General features: G+C 36.2%; 2 protein-coding genes across 3 annotated transcripts; both read right to left on the reverse strand.

The window, feature by feature from the left end:
- On the reverse strand, window positions 1–10,614 carry LOC128863092 (ralBP1-associated Eps domain-containing protein 1). Of its 2 annotated transcripts, none has more exons than XM_054102022.1 (10): window positions 10,272–10,614; window positions 10,005–10,197; window positions 9,457–9,945; window positions 7,728–8,029; window positions 7,292–7,670; window positions 7,037–7,219; window positions 6,818–6,980; window positions 1,591–2,114; window positions 1,377–1,454; window positions 1–1,302 (listed from the first exon to the last, which is right to left on the reverse strand). In XM_054102022.1, the coding sequence occupies exons 2-10, from the start codon at window positions 10,149–10,151 to the stop codon at window positions 622–624; spliced, it is 2,946 nt and encodes a 981-aa protein (XP_053957997.1). In that variant the 5' UTR covers window positions 10,152–10,197; window positions 10,272–10,614; the 3' UTR covers window positions 1–621. The 2 variants fall into 2 exon arrangements, with proteins under 2 accessions (XP_053957997.1, XP_053957998.1); XM_054102023.1 differs by having other exon boundaries at window positions 1,591–2,111; window positions 10,272–10,613.
- An 8,818-nt stretch (window positions 10,615–19,432) lies between these two features.
- LOC128864904 (paraneoplastic antigen Ma6E-like) lies at window positions 19,433–19,867 on the reverse strand. Its single transcript, XM_054104666.1, has one exon. It carries the CDS (start codon window positions 19,865–19,867, stop codon window positions 19,433–19,435), a length of 435 nt encoding a protein of 144 aa, XP_053960641.1.
- Window positions 19,868–20,237: the final 370 nt, after the last annotated feature.

Here is a 20,237-nt window from a genome sequence, read left to right on the forward strand (position 1 = left end):
GAAATGTGTATTATATTCTAATTTATTAACATCATTTGCTCACATGTAATTCACAATACAAAGTCAAAAGCTTTAAGTTGTGGTATGTGTGTAACTGGTAAATAAAATGTCAAAACAATACAAACGGTAGTATTTTTTCGTTCAATCAAATATCAATGATTTATACTCAACAACTCATACGGCAATCAAATAAATAGATTTTGTGAATATGTTTTATACGAATAGCTGCGCATATTGAACTTGAGCTAAAATATCACGCTGAGGAATGCATTCTGATTGGTCGAAAACTTTTTGAAACATAGTTGTAGTCATCAAACACCAACTTAAATGTTTTTCTAATTCAAATTATGGCAAATCCTTTTAAGAATATACATTTTCTAAATATGCTATTCTGAGAAAATACTGGTAACGTCTTGTAAGCCAACTTATTCAAATAGTTCTGCAAACAAAGTACATGAAAGTTTGCTTATATAGGAGAATATATTTTTGAAACTACTTCTGGTATTCTTCTTCGCAAATTGATGTATATTAATAAATAAATAAAAATAGATAGAATAATTTCATAATAGAAAGTTAAAAACAATGAAGCTCCCCGTGCACTTTATACCTTTCGTTTTTAGTTTACACATTCGAATGTACTCCTGAGCTGCCTGAACCTCCAGTAACATTTGCTGTAACTGGTGCAGAAATAGATGAACTAGTTCGTATGCCAATTTGCGGTAGCTGTTGTGTGTTAATCAGAGTTGATGACTCGGTCAATGTCAACGTTTCCATTTTCAGTCGTAATTCTTCCTTGCGTGTCTGCACGCTCAGCAATTCATCACTTAAATCGTTGCACAAATGTAACAAGAGGTTATTTTGCTCACGCAAGTGCCGTAATATATCACTCATATTGTTTTCCTGTTTAAAGGATACGTGTCTTAACGTCTCGCTAATAGCATTCACTCGTTTTTCGTAGAGATCAGCATTCGGTAATTGTGGCGGTTGTGCTATTGCGGCAGCCCCTAGAGCACCAAATGGTGTAGGCATAGGAGGTGGCTGTTGTGTTGGTTGTGTCGGATAACTAAGCTGTGACTGAAAATATGGTTGCTTTTGTAACGCAGAATCTTTCGCTATGGGTGATTGGGAACTGTGCAACGTATTTGGTTTCCGATATACTTCAAACGCCGATATTCGCTGATTCGACTGTTGCAACGAGAATCGTGTTGGGGGCATGACGGTCGCCGTTGAAGCTGCTGGTACTGACACCGATGGTTGCACTGGAGGCAAGGAGTACTGTTGTTGATCAGAGGATGTGTCTTTCTATAAAAGACAAAAAAATAGAAATATTATCCGTTAAAGCAGAAAATATATATTGCTCAGGTATTTTCCAATACCACATCATCGCCAGAAAAATGAGTAAAATCGGCAAAACCAGTTGAGGCCTGCAGGTCAAAACTTGCTTGTGCTGTCATCTGAAATAAAATTTATGATATACAATTAGAATTAAAGAAATAAACTTAAATAAATAAAAATGTCGCCTTTATTATCATATATCTTTATAATTTTTTGCCAATTATATTGTAAAAAAAACTTAGCAAGTACGTATACCTCCGATTGCTGACTAGCAGGTGCGCAAATTTTAAATTTATTTAAATCCAAACTGCTACTCCGGCCGTGGCGGTGTGGTCGCGGGGGTGGTAGAGGTGGAGGATCCTTTTTATTTTGAAATAACTGCTGGTGTTGACTGCTATTAATCAATTCGCTGCAATCTCCTCCACCAGCAGAAACTGCCGAACCTACATATGATGTGTTTGTGATACCTGAAGCACTCCCTGCACTACTTATAGAGGACTCTCTTTGCGGCGGTGGCGGCAAAGCTCCAATATTTTTCGTTGGTAACTTTTTTGCTTGTGGGCGTTGTATTGCACGTAAATCGTTATTCTGAATAGGCTCTCGATTATGTAAATTCATGTTTGTGGCACTGCTATTGTTGTTGGAACCTACGATCATTCCACTAGTAGGGATTTGTGATACTTGTTTAGAACTTGCATCTTGATGATTGGACATATCGCAACCGTCCGTGTTCAAAGTTTCAGTAGCAGATACAGCAGCATTCACAGGAACCGAGCCTGCTAAATTACAAAGTTAGCTTATGTATAACATTTTAGGGGTAAGACTCCGTCAATAAGTAAGTAAATTGCAAGTAGGTTTTTTTTTTGGGGAAATTATAGCCTTATATGAGATACTTTGAAGTCCAAGAGGATTTAAAAACAAATTTCACACATATTCAATTAAAACTGATGAATGATGAATAAAAACAAAAAACACAGTTCAAAATTTATTCAAGAACAAAAATACTAATGTCCGGTGTATAGCACACAAATTTGACATTGCCCATGACGTGTATCATTTTCGAAAATAATGCAGTATATATTTAATATGGAAATTATATACAGTTAAGGAAAAAACTCTACATACACCCCCTTAGTTTGTATTTCTAAGATATTCGTAAGGTAAATTAATAAAACGTTTGCATTAATATTTAAAGGACCAAAAACAAAGTTTATTTACATAACAAAAAGCTAATTCAAAAACATAACAATAACAGAAATAACAAAAACAATAAAAATTCATGAGAAAAAAGTCTACATACAGTGTTAAAAATCGAATAGAATATTTGATTTCTTTTAAATAAATAAAAGAGAACAATATATTTTTAATATTTTGTAGGACCACCCTGGGCTCCAATAACCGCCTGAAGACGACGTGGCATAGACATCACCAAATTCTCCGTAATACTGGGCGCAATTTCCGACCACGCCCGAGTTAGGGCAGTTTTCAGTGTTTCACGACTTCTGATATCATATTTGCGAGCAGATTTTTCCAAAACGTCCCAAATATGCTCAATTGGGTTAAGGTCTGGTGACTGGGGAGGTGTTTTGAGCTGTCTTGGTGCATGATAAAGAAGCCAGTCTCGAACAATATGCGCAGTATGCTTGGGGTCGTTGTCTTGTTGGAAAATCCATTGGTTTCCCAGGCCCAAGCTTTCCACAGATGGCTTCAGATTTTGTTCCAATATTGTCTTATAGTGATATCTATCCATAACGCCTTCACCAAAAACCAATCGACCAACTCCAGGTGCCGCCATAGCTCCCCACTCCATAACACTACCCCCACCATGTTTCACAGTAGGTATAATATTTTTGGGATCAAGTGCAGTATTCGGTTTTCGCCAAACCTTGTTTCGGCCGTCATTCCCGAAAATATTGTACTTACTTTCATCAGTAAATATGACTTTCTTCCAAAAATCCATTCCTTTCTCTAAATGTGCCTTAGCAAAATCCAGGCGAAGTTGACGATTCTTGGCTGAAATAAATGGCTTTTTGCGTGCTGTTCTACTTTTAAAGCCGCTATCATACAAAACGTTTATTACTGTTCTTGATGAAACAGTAATATTCGAACATCTTGCAAGGTATTCGGCTAGTTTTGGGGCACTTATTTTTGGATCTTTGTGGACTTCTTTAAGGACACTACTGACATCGCGTCTTGAAAGCTTCTTCGGCCTTCCAGATCTTGGCTTGTTTTCGGTACTGTTGGTTTTTTTATAGTTTTTGACAATAGTTTGCACTGTAGAGCGACTTAATTTTACTATTTCAGCAATTTCCCCGTAAGATTTGTTTTCTTTTCGAAGAAAAACCACCAAATTTCGAACTGATTGCTGAATTTCTTTTCTATTTGCCATTTTTAAAGTTAAAACGTGTTTTACAAATCGCTTTCTGAATTTAAATAGTTATAATGTTTGACAGATAAAGCAAATCAAGAAAACTAACGGGTTTTTTCCCTTTAAGTTCTTCATTTTCCTATGTATTTTAAGAGTTGCCAAAGCTGTATGTAGACTTTTTTCCCACCGATTTCTATGTTTATCGCCAATAGTTTATAAGTTACCAATATTTTCAAACTTTGTTTCTTCCAACATTCTTAACTATTAATGTCGTAAACATTCACATTAAAATTATGTTGAATATTATCACTAGTTCTCTAGAAGTTGAAAATAGTCGGGTGTATGTAGAGTTTTTTCCTTAACTGTATATATATGTTTTTTTATATCTTAAGAAATTTTTCATATTAAGTTTTCTTTATAGAACTCGTAAAATGTTTAAACAGTTGAATTAGTTTAGAAATGCCGCCCATCTGTCGTTCAAACATAAAATGTTTTTTTTATATCTTAAGAAATTTTTCATATTAAGTTTTCTTTATAGAACTCGTAAAATGTTTAAACAGTTGAATTAGTTTAGAAATGCCGCCCATCTGTCGTTCAAACCGCGCACTACAAATAGGAGAAGGAGCATCACCCAGTGGGCTTCGCACCACCATACATAAAATGTTTTTTTTATATCTTAAGAAATTTTTCATATTAAGTTTTCTTTATAGAACTCGTAAAATGTTTAAACAGTTGAATTAGTTGATTTGTTTCATTCAACATACTTTCTAAAGATGTCACAATAGCCTTTTCTGTACTTTTTTAAAATTTGATTGTGGTGGTGACCTATATACAAGTAAGGTGAAAGAGCCGATAAAAACTTGTAATTAAACTTTGATTCTTTAATTTTCATTTCAATTTTTTACGCTAAATAAATTATGCTAAAATAAATAAAGTTAAAAATGTTTTTCTAGTTCCTTGAATGCTCCAGTTTTTATTATATTTTCGCCCAAAATTAATATTAACATAATACACTTATAACCACAACAGTACAACAGAAACGCTCATAAGCGGCTGTGTATTTGTTATTGTTTTTCCCATACAGGCATTTCGTATGAGAGGAAACCATTACTCACATAAAATATCATAACTCAGGAACGGCTGCACCGATTTCAATCAAACTTCACACAAACCACCTCCTCAAAGATAGAAAAGAACTCTAAAATGTTTGTGTCAATCGGTTCGGCGGTTCTTGAGTTATAAGATTACCAAGGAAATGTAATATACAACGACAACTTGAAATAACCCAGGATCAGCAGTGTGGTTAGGAATTTCAGCTGATATAAGGCTATCGATTTGATCCGGAGTTATTTTATGTACCAGCCAAATTAGTATATGTGCGTGCGGCAATCCCCTTTTCTGCCATTCGATGGAGTACATATGGCAACGCACCTCCCCAAATACATATAATTTCACAATTAAATCCATAAGTGCTTTACATTTTTGCCGAAATAGATACTCATGTGGTTCAAACACATCCTAGGGTTATCCAGGTCCACGTTTTGGTCTATATCTCGAGACCCTAGTCACGGATGGGTATGAAAAATACTCTATACTATAGAAATCATCAACAGCTCCCATTTGCTACCCATATTGTACGAACACATCCTTAAGTTATCGGGGTCCACATTTTGGGCGATATCTCGAGACCCTAGTCACGGAGCGGCATCAAAAATACTCTATACTATAGAATCATCAACAGCTTCCATTTGCTACCCATATTGTACAAACACATCCTAGGGTTACCCGGGTTCACGTTTTGGCCTATTTCTCGAGACCCTGGTATCCGATTCTTAAAATTTTAAAACACAAACCATCTACTGAATAGTCCAAACAAAGCCTAAAAATTTGGTTTGGATAGGTGAGCCCGTTCTTGAGTTATAAGATTACCAAGGAAATGTAACTTCTTTTTATATATGTAGAAGATATTACAACATTAACGGCGACAGTTTTATAGAGTTTATGATAAATAAACCGTTATACAACAACTTGCCTTTTTAAAATTACTCAAAGTATATTTTGGGATTTAAAAGAAACATAATCTCCCAATTTGAGAGGCAAGCGTACCTGGCAACTTTGTGTATTTTACAATGTTGGGTTGAGTGTAGGGAGTAAGCAAGTATAATCAGTATCAGGTTCATGCAGCTTAGTTTGCATTTTTGTAATCGTTAATCGAGTTAAACCTAAATTTCAATTCAATCCAAAAAAATGTTAATTACAATCATAGTAATTGTAATCTTATAGCCTTCGATGAACAATTACTATAATTCCAGATTAACAATAATAATAAGAATTTTCTTATTAAAATTTTCTGAGTAATCGGAAAAGAAGTTTGATAAAGACTACTTTGAAGGTAAATAAATATTGCGTTCTGCGAAAACTTGAACAATTTTTTATAATCGTTGAAATTGGTAGTCTTTTCATAAGCTTTGCAAATACTTATGCATATATTTCGATCGACTTATTTAAGATATTGTTTCATATAAATTCAGAGTTAAGCTAAAAATCCATTTATCTGTTTAAAATCCACAGTGATTTTCTCTAATTCACACTTAGTAAAAGTAATCCTTTAACTTAAACAAAAAAGACAGGACCAAAATTAAAATAATCCTTCATCGAACAAACTTAGAATACGATTACTTTAATTGTAATTTCGTTTTCTTTTTTTCAAAATTACGATCACTGCATCATCATCTAATATCATATTAATTGTTGTTTTCTTAACTTTTATATTGTATACTCCTGAAATTATAATAATAATAATCCTTATCGGCCAATTCTTTACGTGTGCAGGTTCGTGCACGTTTGTTTGTTTCAAGCGTTACATGATAATGATAACTTCTCCATAATTTTATTTATTTTAAATAAACGGACTATGAATTTTAAATAAGAATTTGAATTTGAATTTACGCACTAGCTAGCACCAATATTTCAAAATCCTCTTAGATTTCAAAGTGTTTCATGTAAGATTAATATTCCTCAGAGTTTCAAAAAAAAACCGAAATATCACATGCATATTACTTACTTTTTGACGGAGTCTTACCCGTAGATGTTTTATAACAAAATTTAACTTACCAACTGGGGTAACTCGCAACGGCACGGGATGCAAGATTTGTGGGTCCGACACCACTGCTTGTGCTGTTCGTTGCATATCGAAGTTTACTGGTTTTGGACCAGGACTGGACACATTTGATGTAGGAGATTCCGTGAACTTAGTCCACTGTGTAGGTGGCAAATCCTAGTTATTGATTTTAAATAAAATTGAGTGGAAACAGACTTAGAGGCAATATTTACCGCAGGACCCCATAAAATTCGATCTTTTATTTTGGTTAAAGCAGTTCCTTCAACTGGCAAATTAGGAGGTGTAGCATTGGGTTCGACGATTGGTGAATTAGATGTACTGCGATTCTTTGTCTGAGGTGGCAAGGAAGGAGGTGTTAAAGGAGCTTGATTTCCTTGTCTAGAACTTGTACTCGCCTATTAGTTGTGAAAATTTAAGAAAAAAGGGTTACTTTTGCGGATAAAAATATTAAACAATAGTTTCCCTACTTGTGATGATGACGACAAAGTGCTTATATTCATAACGTTTTTATCATTAAATCGTGTCCCAGTTGTTGTATTCGAAATAACGATGGTATTATCTGTTTTGTCTTCTTCGTCGTCATCATTTAAATGCAACAAATCCGCTTCAGGCGGTTCATGTGGAAGTGTAATTGCAGTTGCATGTTGTGAGCTATGTTGTAGTACGGTGGGATGCAAACAGGATGGTAACGCTCCTGGCAAAGGTATATTATTACGTCTCAGCACTACCAAGTGCATAGCAGCTGTAAATTCAGCCAAACTTAATGCACCATCACGAGTTACATCGCATAGCTGCCAAATGTGCCGCAATTCTTCTACGGGTATCCTTGATTTTTCGAAAAATACTCTGGAATTAAATATTTTAAAATTATTTTCTTTTTGTTCAATAACCAACAGTTTATACCTCGCAATCTGACCGGAAAGCAATCCATTAATATCGTGTTGCACAGCTTTAAATTGTTTGTAGTAATAATCCCGTTGTTCGGGCGTAATTTGATATACACTTTCCAAATCAGACTCATTTTCATCTTCACTACTGTGACGATCAGACGATTCTTCTTCTGTGCCGAGAAGCTGTCGATGCTCTTCTCCTAACAAACCTTGCCATAATGTTTCTTTGGCCCACTGGCGTTCCGTAACGCTATTTGTCGGTGTGGGACTATCGCTGTTAGTACTCCATGCTTCTGGTGAGCCACGATGTCGGTGCTGTCACAGAAATTTTAGAAGTCCAACAGGAAAATTTAATTAGTTATAAAAAGTATTTTCATCCACCATTTATGCCACGTACTTATTTGTTGTTATATTCAATAGGTGCGCTTCAACTTTTTTCCAACAGGGAGGGCGAACGACCCATTATTTTTTATTTTTCGCTTGTCATTTGTAAACTTCATTAGTATACATTTCATCATGGAACGCTACACACTTGAGCAACGATTGCAAATCGTGCAAATTTTTTATGAAAATAATCGTTCTGTTGCTGCTACTTTAAGAGCATTACGGCCATTTTACGGTCCATTTAACAACCCGTCCCGTTTTGGGGTTATGTGAAGTCATTGGTCTACAGTAACAAGCCGGCGACGATTTGTGAGCTCAGAGCCAATATTGAACGCGAAATTGCTGGAATTTCGGCCGATTTATGCAAAAGAGTGGTCGAAAATTGGGTTCAACGATTGGACTTCGTAAAACGTGCACGCGGTGGTCATGCAAAAGAAATCGAATTTCATACTTAAATGTATATGTTCAAACTCGATAATAAAAATAAAAAAATTAGTTAAAAAAGTCAAACCGTTTGTGTTTTATTCAAAAAAGTTCAAAAGTTGAAGCGCTCTTACTGAAAAACCCTATAGTATATTATGCCTTTTAACATTATCTAAAAATTATATATTTTCGGGAATGCTGCTATGATGGCAGTGCTTTAAAACAGAATAAAATCCACTCCTACGGAATTGTTGTTCTTCCAACAACGCTATACATTAACCGTAGCCGGATTAGACGCCCGACCATTCGGTAAAACTCGGGTTTCAAACCCATTGCAGTCATGAAAACCCGTGTAATAAAAGGTTTTTTCTAATTCTCATAATTCTCTATATGCCGTTCGGAGGTGGTATACAACTGTAAGTCCCTCAATTTGTGAAACAATACCAAGCCATGCGTCACAAATTGGAAGAGCAGCACGACCAAAAACCCAGAAAAGGATGTACGATTTAATATATATATATATATATATATACTGTCATTCGGTGTTCAGAAAGAACGTAGTTTTGAATCTGGGTGAAAGGCCAAAAAGAAGAACAAGTTTTTTCCTATAGCGGTCGCCCCTCGGCAGGCAATGGCAAGCCTCTGAGTTTATTTCTGCCATGAAAAAACTCCTGCCGTTCGGAGTCGGCGTGAAACTGTAGGCCCCTCCATTTGTGGAAAAACATCAAGACGCACAGCTCAAATAGGAGTAGCTCGGCCAAATACCCAAAAAGGGTGTACGCGCGTTAATGAAATAAATGGCTTTTGGCGGAGTCGTACCGCTAATTTAAACTTGATTTTCGGGCGGTAATAGCCTATAATGTTATCGTCAATGACCAACGCCGGTACGTTACAAATGCTGTAATGAATGAACACATACTGATAATATTGCTTACTATTTCACGCCCGTTACATCCACTATTAACAATGCGACTGGCGCCATCGCCACAACTTGATTCATTTTGATCGACTTCTGAATCAGTACTAGGCACGTCCGAGTTTATTGCTGAATCTCTTTCCTTTTGAAAATGTGGTTGAATCATTGCAGAATTCTTCCTAGAATTGTCTCCAGAGCCTTCTACTTGCCAGTCATTTGGCCTACGAGTTAAAGAATTTTTTCGTTCAGCAACTGGAGGAGGTGGTATTGAGTTCGATCCATTTGTAGGCTGGTGAGTCTTCGACCCACTTGCAGCTGTATTCGGTTCAATGCTACTAGGCGAATCTTTCCAACTGAAACGAGGCAAAGGCAAAGGTATAGAAGAAACAATAATCTCCTGGCGTAGTTGCATTCCAGCTTGATATGCAGCAATAAGTTTTAGACACGAATAAAACTGCCCCCGTGAAATATGCAATGCCGTCGAAGATATACCGGCAAGAGCAATAACCTTAATTAGAAAAATCGAAATTATTATAAAATAAAAAGTTCTGACGGGTATTAAGGTACCTCTTTAATTATGTCGTTTTTGATGTTGGCTGAACGGTACAATTCCATAGCCTTTAGCATGGGTATTTTACCAACTTTTTCCACGTCACAACATAGAAACAAGTCGCTAAAATAACGCGACTCTGTTTCGTTGAGGTACACCTCCATCGATAAGTTGTTGTCTGAATTACTTGTTGCTGTCGGTGCGTAAATGCTACAAAACACACCAAATGTGCAACTATTTTATCTACAACTCTCTTTAATACACACAAATAAGTCACCACCCACCTACGTCCCAATACCCAATGCCAAAATCCTTTTCACAAGTAGGTACAACTCCCGTGTGCACTCTTACGCCTTAGTATTGCTTGGCACTTGGTAATTATGTTTGATTAAATAACAGAAGACCCTCGACAATTTTTTTTACATCAAATTCTTAAGTATTTGATGACAAAACTATAAGCTTAGTTCAAGTAATTGTGTTTTTATAGCAAATTGTTCGAGATCTACAATCCTTGCATTTACTATCAACGTTTTCACACGACGAATTGTCAAATTAGTATACAGTTTTAAAGGCAATGATTTTCCATTTTCGCATAGTGCTGCCAGCTGATAAAACAAATTCCATGCTATCAGTAGTCAAATTAACATCTGGCTATATTGTTCATTTAACATTTTATCAGTGATGCCAGAAAAGTAATTTTTCCCTTCTGTGCTAACTTTTAATAAGATATTAGCTAAAAGCCTCTTTTATATATTTTTAGAAAAAAAGTGGGCATTTTGAAATTAAATCTTTATTCGCCGCCCAGTTGAACCGAATTATGCTGAAACGGTATTTTAGGTTTCGTTACGTTGTGCTAAAATATCTTTAAATGCAAAACAATACAATTCTGCTATTGAAGAAATAATCATAACAGCTTTATGATGAACAAAAGCTACTTTGAAAAATGTTCGTATTGGAAATGAGTTGACGCCATCACTTCAAAAAAACCAAACAAACATAAGGAAGAGAAATTACTTGTTCGTAAATATTCAGTGAATGACTTGGTAACATTGTGAATTTAAGATTGTGATTCTAAAATTAAACAAGCTGAATAAAATGAATTGCCGCGTGTTAAATTGCTGCTACGTCGGCATAGACTAATTCCTCCAATTTCGAAGAGCCGAAGTCGGCCGCACATCCTGTCTTTTTTTCAACATTGCGTTTACCGTACACTTGCTCTGTGTTTGCGCGAAAACAGATCGGCATAGCATTTGTTCCGTGCTGATTTCGTTTTGTAAATGCGAAAGTTGCGATCGTTGCTAGTCTCTAAACTTCGTCGTGATGCGTTGGTTTCCTTCTTCTTTTTACATTTTTACACTACCGACCGCGTCTATGTGACCGATAGGCAAAAACAGATGTGGCTGCGTTTTATTACTTATTCAATGCTTGCATTGCGATCAATGGTGCGCACATGCACACGAACACATTTTGTGCATGTGTTAATAGGTGGAAAAGCTCATCGCTACACCCAAAAAAATTATCAAACACTACTTGGACTTGTAAAGTAAACAGCATAAAATATATGATTTGTCTTTGCATTATTATCGTAATTATTATATTTTCCATGAAAATAAGTAATTTTTCTTTCACTGTTCTCGTATTTAAAATATTGTGTTGCTAAAATAAGATTCAAAAATGAAAAATAATTCAAATAACTAACCGCAAAATTCTACGGCTTTGAACATTTCGAAGTATAAAAAGAATTATATAATATAAGAAATTTTTATAACTGAAAAATTGCTATAAGGATATGGAACAAAAAATTTCCGAAAACTACCTACCTCTAGCGCCAAAAAATTCCAAAATCAATTGACACAACTCTTAAAAAACTACGTCACCAAGGGTCTGCATTCTTTTGCAAGCGCTTAATCAAGAACAAAGCTGGCCTTTCGTCGAGAATAGTTTGTATTTGTATTTTCACCCAACGAATCAATAATATAGCAATATATTGTTCATAAAAAGTTTTTTTTATCTACACATTGGGCGTTCTCACGTACAGCTTCGTAACTTTGTATGATTATGGTGAAGTACCATCAAACCGAATAATTACCATAAAAAAGTGCATTCACTTTTTTTTAAATAACAAAGTACCTTATGTGTACATGTACTTGTATATTGTTTTCAATTAAGTTTTATTACGATAGTTATTTTTAAAATAATTCTTCGAATTTGAAATTCATTCGAATTTTCTTCAATATAATTTTCATGCATCGTTTTTCACAATCACCACATTTTGAAGTTTTTTGTAAAACCTTTCTTATCACAATTCTAATTACTGTGAGTATTTAGTGAGCTTCATTTAAAAATATTAATATGCGTTTACTCGCTATCAAAAGCGCTTATGCATACGAGTATGTATTTGTTTTGATTTAATGATGATTAATGTTATAATATCATATCAACAAATACATTTACCAGAAAACTGTTACCAAATGTTTGACGCAGAAACTATGAAGCCTTCTATGCATATTCAGTTCAATATATTGTTTATAAGCTATCAAAAGCATATGCGTCTCAGGTTTGTTGATTTTTTTTCTGTGATGGAGTTCAAACGTAATAGTGTGATCGCGTTATGTTTGGCTGCAAAATCACAACCAGCCATTGTTCGTGAGCTCAGTCACCTCAAAGTGAATAAAATGTTTGTGAATCGCACTATAAAACGTTACAATGATACTGGTAGCATAGCAAAACACTATGGAAGTGGACCAAAAAAACCGCAACAACGCCAGAAATGGTTCAGATAGTGAAGGCTCGACTTGAACGAAATCCACGAACATCCAAGAACTGAAAATATCGCAAGACAGCATTCGACGCATACTGAAAAATGAGCTCAAGGTCATTGATAGAAGCTGCTTTAGAGCCGTGGACACGCAAACATTTCGGTCGTAGACCATAGACGTTCCAACAGGACTCGCCACCGAACAGGACTCCACACAATGGCTTTCGAATTCGCCAGCCGCAAATCCGATGGACTATTTATCTGGTCCATTTTGGAGAGCAAGGTGAGGACTAAAAAATATGCCAGTATGGATGCGCTGAAAAATGCGATTATGCGAGAATGGGCCAAAATAGCTCAAGATCACATATCGGCCATATCGAGATAAAGTGAATATATGTTAAAATTGTAATCATTTTTTAACAATCTTGTCTTTAAGATCAATAAAAACTAATTTCACGCAAAAAAGTTATGGTGTTTTTAATAGGTAACACTTCATATCGTTCACCCTGTATATAAGTCTTCAACCAATTATAAGACTTCTTTGATGCTATCAGCAATTTAATTGAAACAACACACTTTTAGCACTTTTTAATTTTTCTACTCTCTAACTTCGATTTGAACTTCGATATTTAATGTGACTTTAACTTTTCATTTATTTTGACGCCTCAACGAAGTAGGAATATTTTACATATTCCTAATTTTGATCAATAATATGAAAATATATTACCGAAAAGGATTTGTTTAATGCCCATATTTGTCTAAATTTTTGCATACTTACGCGTTTTACTTGGCATGAATTCTTTATTTAATTGAAACAACACACTTTTAGCACTGTTTAATTTTTTTACTCTCTAACTTCGATTTGAACTTCGATTTTTAATGTGACTTTAACTTTTCATTTATTTTGACGCCTCAACGAAGTAGGAATATTTTACAAATTTCTAATTTTAATCAATAATACGGAAATATATTACCGAAAACGATTTATGTATTTTTAGTCCTAATCTATATAGGTTACTATCTTATATCTTAGGGATAGAAATTTTAGTACAGTTAATAAATTTCCCCTCTTAAGATTTGAGTTAAAGTATTTTTTTTATTTTAATTTTTTATTTATATAAGCTTACTAGCAAACCCGGCCCGCTTCGCTGGGCACACTAAAATAGAATAGATATGGTATAGAACAGAAAAGATATGGTTTTCATATTATTTATTTCTTTATTCTTTATTCAAGCGCTTTGGCATAAACAATTTTTTTTGTTTTTCTATTTCTTTTTGAGTAAATATATAATGTTGTTGGCTTCCCAACACGTGAACAGCCAACGTATAGTTGACCATGGTTGAATACTGGTTCTTCTAAATTCATCCCGCATATTTCTAAAGTTTGCCCTTGTGATTTATTGATAGTTATTGCAAATGCTGAACGAATGGGCAGTTGCAAACGGTTGAATTCAAATGGCAATTCAGGTGGAGTCATTGGAATTCTCGGTATTAGAACGTCTTCATTCTTGAATTTGCCAATTAAAATAGTTGCTTCGATAACATTATTCATCAATCGTTTGACTACAAGTCTAGTTCCGTTACATAATTTTGGATGATTAATATTCCGAAGCATAATAATGGTTGCACCAACTTTTAATTGCAAATAATGTGGCGGAAATCCAGATATACCCAATGAATTCAAAAATTCGGTTGGATAGTTAACTACTTGATCTTGGTCGATAATTATAATAATAACAGACCGGTATACAACAGTATCACCAGGTATTTTAGCCAAGATATCTGCATTTATCTCGTTAACATCCTTATTCGTACCAGCTAATATAGCTCGTTCACTTAGCCAATTGGGATTCTTGTAATTTTGTGTTATGTCGGGAAAAACCTTTTGCACCAAATCGGCCTTTGATTCTGCTATTTGACAAAAATTATCTGGAAATTTAAATAAGCCATTATTATCAATAGGAATTCGTCCATTGCCAATTTGTAACAATTGCTTTGAAAAAACTTCAGCACTTGAATCATTTTGGAGTTGAACGCGAACATTTGTGTTTAGTGTTAATTTCGTCACATATCGCCACAAATTAGATGCTTTCAAGCACGCATTCAATTCATCAGTCTTTCAATGTATGGTACGATTAAGAGCCTCTAACGATTTTTTGTGCGCCATTGTACACTCTTCTCAAATGATGATTTTACATTGTTGGAGTACCCTTGCCATTCCACTTCCTTTGGAAATATTGCATGTTGGTTCTTCATTAACTTGTTAGCTTAACGGTAATTTGAGCACGGATGATGTGCGGTACGTCCACCTTCTAATAATGTAGCTGCAATACCCGATGAAGCAATGGCTAATGCAATAAATCCGTTTGCTCGTATATTGGCCAAAATCAATGACATAACAAATGTCTTGCCAGTTCCACCGGGAGCATCAAGAAAATAAAGCCACCACTTCCAGTGTTAACGGCATGCATAATTGTATCGTATATACGCTTTTGTTCAGTATTTAAAAATGGTTCATTTGCTTGTAGGTATGCGCTCAATGCATTTCTGTCGTATCGTTGTTCTCGTTCCAACTCTTTGTTGAAAATGTCGTGAATATTTCGATTTGGTGCAATCATACCAAGTTGTGTCAACGCTTTATTAGCAATTTACAAACACAGATCCTCTACCAAGATTAGCACTTCATTGTACATATTTGATGTATAATCCAAATTATGATTTCCAGTTGCAATACGCGTTCGGTATAATATATCTTCCGTCATGCTGTTCTTATGGTTATTCCACAACTCACCAGGACTTGCTGGAAAACATGTTATGATTATTGCAAATAACGTACGAACTTGGAATGGTGTGGATGATGTAGCTGCATCTGTTCAAGTATCATTCCAATGTGTGTCATCCTCAAGCAAATGCAATTTCATACATGCTTCGCGAAATGTAGTGCAGATTTGACCATTTACTGTACGTATGTTTTGAAATGATGTTGGGCCACGGACATTAATCTATACTAATATTATAAAGAGGAAAACTTTGTTTGGTTGTAATGAATAGGCTCAAAAACTACTGGACCGATTTTAAACATTTTTTCACCATTCGAAAGCTACATCATCCACGAGTAACATGGATTATATTTTATTTTGGAAATAGGGCTCGAGATATAGGTCAAAACGTGGACCCGGGTAACCTTTGGATGTGTATGTACAATATGGGTATCAAATGGAAGCTGTTGGTGGATGCTTTAGTCCAGAGTATTTTTCATGCCGCTCCGTGACTAGGGTCTCGAGATAGAGACCAAAACGTGGACCCTAGAATGTGTTTGTACAATATGGATATCAAATTGAAGCTGTTGGTGAATGCTTTAGTACAGAGTATTTTTCATGCCGCTCCGTGACTGGGGTCTCGAGATATAGGTCAAAACGTGGACCCGGGTAACCTTTGGTTGTGTATGTACAATATGGGTATCAAATGAAAGCTGTTGATAAGTGTTTTAATACGGGGTAATTTTCATACCTATTGATGACTAGGGTCTGGAAATATATGCCAAAACGTGGACCCGCCGGGCCTTTGCACCGAATTAAACCAAACTTACACACATTGTTAAGGAGGTATTGAAGATGGTTTCCGTATAGTTTGGATACCTATTGGTAGATAGGGTCTCGAGATATAGGTCAAAACGTGGACAAATGGAAGCTGTTGGTGAATGCTTTAGTTCAGAGTATTTCCATCCGCTCCGTGACTAGGGTCTCGAGATAGAGACCAAAACGTGGACCCTAGAATGTGTTTGTACAATATGGATATCAAATGAAAGCTGTTGATAAGTGCTTTAATACGGGGTAATTTTCATACCTATTGATGACTAGGGTCTCGAAATATATGCCAAAACGTGGACCCGCCGTGTCTTTGAACCGAATTAAACCAAACTTACACACATTGTTAAGTAGGTATTGAAGATGATTTCCGTATAGTTTGAATACCTATTGGTAGATAGGGTCTCGAGATATAGGTCAAAACGTGGACCCGGGTAACCTTCGGACGTGTATGTACAATATGGGTATCAAATGAAAGGTGTTGGTGAATGCTTTATAACAGAGTATTTTTCATGCCGCTCCGTGACTGGGGTCTCGCGATATAGGTCAAAACGTGGACCCGGGTAACCTTTGGTTGTGTATGTACAATATGGATATCAAATGAAAGCTGTTGATAAGTGCTTTAATACGGGGTAATTTTCATACCTATTGATGACTAGGGTCTCGAAATATATGACAAAACGTGGACCCGCCATGTCTTTGCACCGAATTAAACCAAACTTACGCACATTGTTAAGTAAGTATTGAAAATGGGTTTCGTGAAGTTTGGTTGTAATTCGGAGCACTGGCAACGGGTACAGCGTTCTTTTGAACCAGCCATAATGTCGCTTACTTTTTTAACGCTTGGGGCGGAACTGAACTGTCAAATTGACAGTGTGAGTTACAATGTGTCAATATTTCTTTCTGATTTGGATGCCATAAGGAAAAAACGTAAGTGCAACATGTAAAAATTGTTTGTGAATTTTTTTGGAGTGGATTTTGGAACAGTGAATAATTTCTTACGAAATTTGAGAATTTAATGTGAAATCCGAATGAAATTATGTGTTCGTGGAAAAAAAATTTTTTTTCGTTTTTTTTTTTTGAAAAATATAAATGGATAATGGTTAAAAAAGCTCCAATGCTTAATAAAACATATAAATTGAAAAGAAAAATTCATGGATGATCAGGAAAAAAGACGATTGTTTATTCATATGCGTTGATTTGAAATTTAAGAACAATCTTCTTTTTTCCTGATTTTCAATTTATATTTTATATTTACTCAAAAACAAATAGAAAAACAAAAAATATTGTTTATGCCAAAGCGCTTGAATAAAGAAATAAATAATATGAAAATCATATATTTTCTGTTCTAAACCATATCTATTCTATTTTAGTGTGCCCAGCGAAGGGGGCCGGGTTTGCTAGTCAATAATAATCGCAAATAAAAGCATTCTGCATTAGTTGGATGAATTGTATAAATACGGCCTATTGCATCGCTGGCAAAAACATTGTGATGAGTTTCAACCGGTGTTCCTTGCTTCCGTCTTTGAAAACTTTTCGATGCGTGATTCCAAGTGTAGTATTTTCGAGCTTCAGAATATAACAAAGTTCTCGCAAAATCATCTGACCGACATAAATTGAAAAAAGCAGTTAACGTTGTTGCAGGTGGTTGAGTCGCTCTTTGCGCTGCATTATTTTCCGTGAAATAAACGCGTTGGCTATTTTCAAGATGAACGGACAAATGTAAAACCGTTGGGTATCTGTCGTGAATAGGAAATGAAAAAATTCGCCACGCTGCTTCAATGCTACTTATATTATACCTGCCCATTTGGTATTGTGTAATTTCATTATTGCATATTATATCGCTACCTTCATGAATGTACTTGTAAATATATTTGATCGGTTTAACGGAATTACAATATTCAACGTTTATGTGGGCTTTATAAGTTTTCGATTATATAGGCGAATAAGGTACGATCCATCGGTTGTCAATTTCGATTTCTTCACCTCGAAGTCTGAGCTTTGTTGTAAATCCGTTATCATCTTTTGAACGTCGTCGGTATAATGGATATCCGTCATTGCCTGTTATCGTTTCAGCAGTCAAATGCCTTGGATAACTTTTGGAGCATTTACCATCAATCATGCATGGTGCGGCAGTATTCAAATTGCCACATGGCCCATGTATCATATTCTTTATTACGATTTGTGATAATTCATCGATTTGGTTAGTTCTTATCTTTTCTTCTAACCATATTAATATGTGCGCATGTGGCAGCCCTCGCTTCTGCCACTCAATCGAATACATCCAACAACGTACTGTATGTTTCACAATAAAATCCATTAATGATTTGAGTTTTTGCCGAAACACACGTGCTGTTATATCATGACGATCGTGTGATGATTGATGCAAGAATAAATTGCCTTTTATATCATTCCAATGCGGATTACATGTAAATGTAATTGTTGAAAATGCACATACATATGTACAAGCAAAAGTCACGTGTATACAAGGTGGATTTATTAAGGTGACAGCATTCACCCAGCTGAATTTTTCATCGTAGGTATGGCTTACGTCAAAATAATATGCTTTTGTGGGAACACAGCTGAAAGTGTCGTACGGGAACACACCTATACCTATCCTTTTGGCCACACTGAATTCATTATTCATTTTTATTCATTATTCAATTTAATTTTAACGTCGTTATTCGTTCTAAGAAAGAGATCATTCGAGAAGCGTTCTTGCAAACGACAAGACACATAAAAATTTGAGTTCCTTTATAAGTTATTAGTTTTATTTTAACTGCCTTGAATTAAACATCACAAATAAAGAGTGTTAATATAAAATAAAAAGCATATGTGGGGGTTTTGGTCCCCCACATAATTGGTGACCCCTACGATTGACCAACACGCATCATTGAAAAGGCCACATAATTGGTGACCCCTACGACTTACCAACACGCATCATGGAAAAGGCAAAACCAACATCCACGTGCTGTTATCATCGGAGATTCGGCGCACGTGCCAACAAGTGCACGCAGCCTTGTGCCTTCCAGGAAAACGCCAGTCGCCCTCAGTAGGCACGGCGGATACTGGTGACAAGACAATTCCTCGTCGATGATTCCTATATTACCGTACAACTCGTCGATACCGGCGCGGATATTTCGGTTACCTCACCTTCAAGCTCATCTGCCGACCCACTCTCATCTGCCGCAGCCGCAGTCTTCAGCTCATCTGCCGCACCTGCATACTCAAGCTCATCTGTTGCAGCCGCAGTCTTAAGCTCATCTGCCGCACCTGCAGATCCAAGCTCATCTGTTGCAGCCGCAGTTTCAAGATCATCTGCCGCACCTGCAGATCCAAGCTCATCTGTCACAGCCGCAGTCTCAACCTCATCTGCCACACCCGCAGCCTCAAGGTCTTTTGCCGCACCCGCAGTCTCAAGCTCGTCTGCCGCACCTGCAGACTCAAGCTCATCTGTCGCCCCCGCAGACTCCAGCTCACCTCCAACAAATTTACAGCCATGCTCAAGCCTTTCCGGAATTGCTGGGTAATTCATCCAACCTCACGGCAGCCAAGCATTCCGTCAAGCACTGTAATACCAACCACTGGGCCACCGACGCGTTCTCATCAGATCAGGGAGTTCGCAGCAGCCTTGCGCCACGACGAGCCTCCCCGTACAACACTAGGTGGAAACCCGTTCCACGGATTAATCATAAGCATTAAACTCAACCTTATTGGTTCCCAGATAAGGCTTTCATTTGGGGGGAGTCGTGTGGGAACACAGCTGAAAGTGTCGTACGGGAACACACCTATACCTATCCTTTTGGCCACACTGAATTCATTATTCATTTTTATTCATTATTCAATTTAATTTTAACGTCGTTATTCGTTCTAAGAAAGAGATCATTCGAGAAGCGTTCTTGCAA

The sequence above is a fragment of the Anastrepha ludens genome, chromosome 5 (genome assembly GCF_028408465.1).
Source record: "Anastrepha ludens isolate Willacy chromosome 5, idAnaLude1.1, whole genome shotgun sequence".
In the NCBI taxonomy this organism is placed as follows: domain Eukaryota; kingdom Metazoa; phylum Arthropoda; class Insecta; order Diptera; family Tephritidae; genus Anastrepha; species Anastrepha ludens.

Excerpts from the sequence above, each read along its gene's own strand:
- LOC128863092 (XM_054102022.1), bottom strand. The coding sequence starts at position 10,151 with ATGGAGGTGTACCTCAACGAAACAGAGTCGCGTTATTTTAGCGACTTG. Across the intron at positions 7,220-7,291 it reads CTTTGTCGTCATCATCACAA|GCGAGTACAAGTTCTAGACA; the intron begins GTAGGGAAACTA and ends CACAACTAATAG. Across the intron at positions 1,455-1,590 it reads CTGCTAGTCAGCAATCGGAG|ATGACAGCACAAGCAAGTTT; the intron begins GTATACGTACTT and ends ATTTTATTTCAG.
- LOC128864904 (XM_054104666.1), bottom strand. The coding sequence starts at position 19,867 with ATGAATTACCCAGCAATTCCGGAAAGGCTTGAGCATGGCTGTAAATTT.